This window comes from Priapulus caudatus, unplaced genomic scaffold (assembly GCF_000485595.1).
Source record: "Priapulus caudatus unplaced genomic scaffold, Priapulus_caudatus-5.0.1 Scaffold425, whole genome shotgun sequence".
NCBI classification, from domain to species: Eukaryota; Metazoa; Priapulida; class Priapulimorpha; order Priapulimorphida; family Priapulidae; genus Priapulus; species Priapulus caudatus.
This window is the reverse complement of record NW_014577486.1, coordinates 324,050-329,049: the sequence shown is the minus strand read 5'-3', so window position 1 is coordinate 329,049 and position 5,000 is coordinate 324,050. Positions and strand designations below refer to the sequence as shown.

The following is a 5,000-nucleotide window of genomic DNA, read 5'->3' as shown; positions in this document are numbered from 1 at the left end:
GATTAATTTATTCTCAGTCATGTGGTGTGACTACATAGAGGATTGCTGGAAGAATCAGCCGTTGCCTAATTTTGCCTTGCCTTACTTATCACCGTCGCCATATTTATTTCTCAGGCAAGCCCGTCCCTCGCCGATCGTCCACACGTGCCCCGGCGACACCGCCGACGAGAGCGACCACGACGCCGACGACGTCGCGTCCGACGACCGCCAGAACGACGACACGACCTCGCACGACGACCCGACCGCCGACGCAAGGCACACGCAGGTACCAGCAGAGGGCGCTGCGAAGGCCACCCATCGTGGCGATCGTTTCGTCCGCCATTTTGAATTTGGCGACACTTGTAGATCGGCATGTCCGCTATAGGTCCCGATATTTTCGCTGGCTGGTGTATTTGCGTTGCTGTCCGTGCTGCAACGACGATAGTTGTTTTACTTTGCGCTACTTGTTGCCATTTCTGTTCATCTTCCTTCAAAGTGGCGATAGAAATCGAGAACAGAATTGCTAACAAATCCGTATTTTTACGTAACAGACCGTCGACGACAACGACGACGACAACGACGACGACGACGCCGCCGCCGCCGCCGCCGACGACGCAAAATTCGTACATCACCACCGAATTCACGGTGGACTGGGGCTACTCTGGCCGCGACAAACACCCGGATGTCGACCCGGAACTGCCCGCCGCCGAAGCGGAAGCTCAACCGGAAAACACCGAGCCGGAGGTTCCGCCTGCCGAACCGACCGCGGAAGTACCGGAACCGGAAACGCCAGCCGTCGAGCCGACAGCGGAAGAGGAACCGGAGCCGGAACCGCCGAAGGTCACCGTGGCGCCGCCGCCGCCGCCGTCAACCGGACCAGCCGACCACGCCGGACACGACCGTCATCCCACGAAGAAGCCCGTGCCCGCTAAGCCGCCGCAGCGGACGAGGAGCGGCGGTGAGAGACACCTGGCGGGCATCGTCATCGTCCTCCTGGCTGCCGTCGCCGCTGTCGCCGCGTAGATTTTTTTCATCGCCGCGTATTTCGACTTGCGATGTCCGACAACGGAGTGTGGCGATTTTCTTTTGTATAGAATCGTGATTGATATTGAGATGTGTGGTAAGCGGCAGTGAAGATCTAGCGATCATTACTCCGTATTGCCTCTCCCCCTTTTGCTCTCGCACTTTATCTATTTATTTGACGAATATCTATATACATATGGTGTGTACATTTTTAAAAATGGATCACGGTGAGCTATCGTTTTTATCGGATGGCATTATTATTAGTATATATTTAATCAGCAGTCAACACGTATAAGTATTTCGCATGGGTTGCGCAAATACTTGTCTCTGTGGGAGTGGCAGAGAGACCGCAATCAAACAGAACTCTGGGTGTAATAGGAAGCATGTTTCATTTACTTACTTATTCAGATAACCTTCTTTTGTTTAAGTGTGTGCTATAATATGAGTTCCCATTTCCGAATTAATGATAACGATTTTCGGAAACATTTTTGAAAATCAAATATGATACAGTGCAGGTAGTGTGGATGGGGCATGCTATTTCTAAGCAACATGCTCCGAATATTTAGGCAAATTATCTTGTATGCAAGTGTTCTATAATAAAAAATACTTTGTATGGAAATGATTTATTTGTTTGTCTATGGTTGCATGGAATCTCTCTCTCTCTCTCTCTCTCTCTCTCTCTCTCTCTCTCTCTCTCTCTCTCTCTCTCTCTCCCTCTCTCGTTGTGATTGTTTTGATATAAATATTTATTCCTCTACGCGGCAGCAACCTCCAATGCCACAGTGCCTGTGGTTAGGCGTTGCACCATATCAAAATCTTATTAACTGTGTTAACTATTGTATGCGTTTCTCTCTCGCTCTCGCGTGTACGTTCTTTTTATTTTTCTTGCTGTCTCTAGCACGATGAGTGTGTGCTCAATAAAGCTGTCAAGAAGTCACAGACATTCATTGAATACGTTAAACAAAATCAAGCCCAAACAATGATTAGGTTTAGGTAATAATTTATTCTGTAAATAGATTTATATATATATACATACATATATATATATACAAATATATATATACATATATATATATATACATATATATATACATAAATATATATATACATATATATATATACTATATATATATATATATATCATACACCAATACATATATATAGTTTATATGCGGGCAGACGCTAACGCATTATCCTTTAGTGCCGTAAAAATATGGCCGCGAGATCTCTCCATACGTAATGCTGCGTCTACTTCTATCGTTGCTTCGCATGTATGCTTCCTCTCTCTCGTCTCTCTCTCTCTCTCGTCTCTCTCTTCTCTCTCTTCTTTCTTTCTCTCTCCTCTCTCTCCTGTCCTCTCTTCTCTCTTCTCTCCTCTCTCTCTTCGCTGGAGTCTCTACTCTCTCTCTTGCCACCCTCGTCTACAGCTCTTATCTCAATACTCTCTCTCATCTACCTCTATCCTTATATCTCTCTCCTCTCTCTCTCTCTCTCTCTTCATCTGCCTCTCTCTCTATCTCTTTTCTCTTTCTCTCGCTCTCTACTCCTTCGATTATCTCTCGTCTCTCTCTCTCTTTCTCTCTTTCCCCTCTCTATTCTCTTGTTTCTCTTCTCTCTCTCTCTCTCTCTCTCTCTTTCTCTCGTCTCTTCTCTCTCTCTCGCTATCTCTTCTCTCTCTCTCGCGTATCTCTCTTTCTCTCTCGCTCTCTTCTCTCTCTCTCTCTTCTCTTTCTCTTCTCTCTTCTATCTCATCTCATCTTTATCTCCTCTATCTCTCTCTTGCTCATCGCTATTCTCTCTCTCTCTCTCTCTCTCCTCTCTCTCTATTCGTTCTCTTCTCTCTCTCTCTCTCTCTCTCTCTCTCTCTCTATCTCTGTCTCTCTCTCTCTCTCCTCTCTCGTACTCCTCTCTCTCGGCCTCCTTTCTCTCATCTCGGCGTGGGTCTATCTTCTATCTACTGATCTATTTTTCTATCAATCTATCCTCTATCGTTCTCGCTATCCTTACTCTTCTTCTCACACTTCCCCCTCTCTGTTCTCTCTGTGTCCTGTACGTCGCTCGTATATTGCAGTGCATCCATGCGGGCGTGGGTGTGGTGTTGTGCGTGTCTGGCTGGTGCTGCATGCTTGCGTGGCCCTTGTGTATGCGCGTTGCGGCATAATAGCGTATACACAAGACACGCGTTGCGTCAAAACCCGTCTGTGCTGCTGTGCACGTTTGTGTATGTTTTCTTACAGGTCTGTTTACGTCTGACTATGTATTGGAGAATGTACAAAGTTAGACTGTCGGATACATCTGAAGCTTTACTGGCTACACATACTCGACCCGCCGTTATGACACAGAAAGGCATTCTACACGCACTGTGTGTGACCCCTAGAAACAAATATATTTCTCTTATTCCATTTCTGCCGTGATCAAGTGCCTGTAAAGACATCATAGCAGACAGTTGTAAGACGACGTTCTAAAGTTCCGTTTCTCGTGGAACGAAACGATAAGTAACGGTGAGCATTACTGATCTGTAGACGTACACTTATGGTGGAGCCAATTGTTCTAGCGCCCCCGACCCTCCCCTCGGCGCGGGGCCCAACCGAGCATTACTACATTGTAGACCGACGTCAGCGCTTACACTTATGGCTGGACCCATTGTTTAGAATACGTTTCTTCGCTGATGTAATTGACTAAAATCTTGATCTAGCTATGAGGTCCGCGTATTCACGATATTTACACATTCCTGCTTACCAAACATTAATACAAGCGCGATTCAGCGTATTTTACAAAAAAAAAAAAATTCCTGATATACGCTCGCCGCCTTCTCGAAGACAGTTAATCGAGCAGCATCTTGCAACCTTGTCTGTTGCATATTCTCTCACATTGTAACACGGCCATCCAGTATCCTGTCACCTCCGAAAATAACACACTCATTATTACCTTATCAGTGATTATACAATCGCAGATATAGATCGCTAACGATTTGTGCCATACCGCTGTTCATTGCACCGATGCGTCATCCCGTCAACGTAAGCTCGCGGTTGTGACGCACGCTCTTGCTTGCGAGCAGACGCGACAGACACGGGCGGCTGCTCGGTCTCATCGACAGCGGTGTTGGCTGTGCGAGACGCACGACGAAGATCGTATTAAGTACCAGTCACAGTGAATAATCAATCAATAGATCGCCAGAAGCGAGAAGGGTGGAGGAGAGGGGATTCAATTCTTCATCTGACCTAAACATGATAACTAAAGAAACAATTTTCGAAGTCTTCGACCTCTATAGTTATAGCTGCAATCGGTTGCAATTGGCTACCTTCTGCCCTGCATGCGTTAACCCATTATTCATGTATACTTTCATGAACGTCCACACGCATTTACATACGTACATGATGCTGTGAACAGTATGATGCATTAGTACGGCGCGGTATGACGTATCCCGTAAGTATACTAAATATCACGAAGATTCAACAATTCCAAAAACACAGTATTCAATCTGAGTCGCCCACTGTCGTGGCGCCCGGCTGCGTCGTTAGTGAGCATTTGTCTCGATCAGTAGATCTATTACTATAAGCCTCCAGGAACGATTTCCTCCTTCATGAACTAAACGAATAAAACTGCGAACACGTTGGGCGGCCCATCTCTTATCGGCGGGAAACTACGACTAGGGTTGGCTCGCGTTAGAAAGCTTCTCCGTCAGAAGTGCAGAAACATGGGCAGCTGTCTCGTCTGTCCGGTTGACGATGGCGCCATGCGCCGGTCGGTGCCGTGCCCGTCCAGTATCGGTGGACCGCGAGCTAGACACGCATCTGTGGTTTCATCTGTGGTGGGAAAAAATTATCAGAAATATAATATGAATGACACTTTTGGTTAGATTTTAATGGATATATAACATATTACTTATATCTATTCGACTCCTTCTTTCTCTCCTCTCTCTTTCACCTCTTCTCTCTCTCTGCTCTCTCCCCGTCCTCTCTCCGCTCTCGATGCTGCAATTTGGCTCTTTCTCCTGC

The 5,000-nt window shown here is 46.5% G+C and overlaps 2 protein-coding genes across 2 annotated transcripts in view; one reads left to right on the top strand and one right to left on the bottom strand.

Annotated features, from left to right (window-relative positions):
* LOC106810269 overlaps window positions 1-1,002 on the top strand; it is a 7,915-nt gene extending 6,913 nt beyond the window's left edge. The window contains exons 7-8 of the mRNA XM_014813562.1: window positions 115-261; window positions 692-1,002. Coding sequence (XP_014669048.1) covers window positions 115-261; window positions 692-1,002 — 458 coding nt within the window. The remainder of the gene's footprint in view (window positions 1-114; window positions 262-691) is intronic.
* Window positions 1,003-4,683: 3,681 nt separating this feature from the next.
* The window catches only part of LOC106810268 (dual oxidase-like), a gene marked incomplete at its 5' end in the record, with an annotated part of 21,362 nt that continues 21,045 nt past the window's right edge, over window positions 4,684-5,000 (bottom strand). Inside the window, 1 exon segment of the mRNA XM_014813561.1 lies at window positions 4,684-4,808. Within this exon segment, the coding sequence (XP_014669047.1) occupies window positions 4,684-4,808 (125 nt within the window).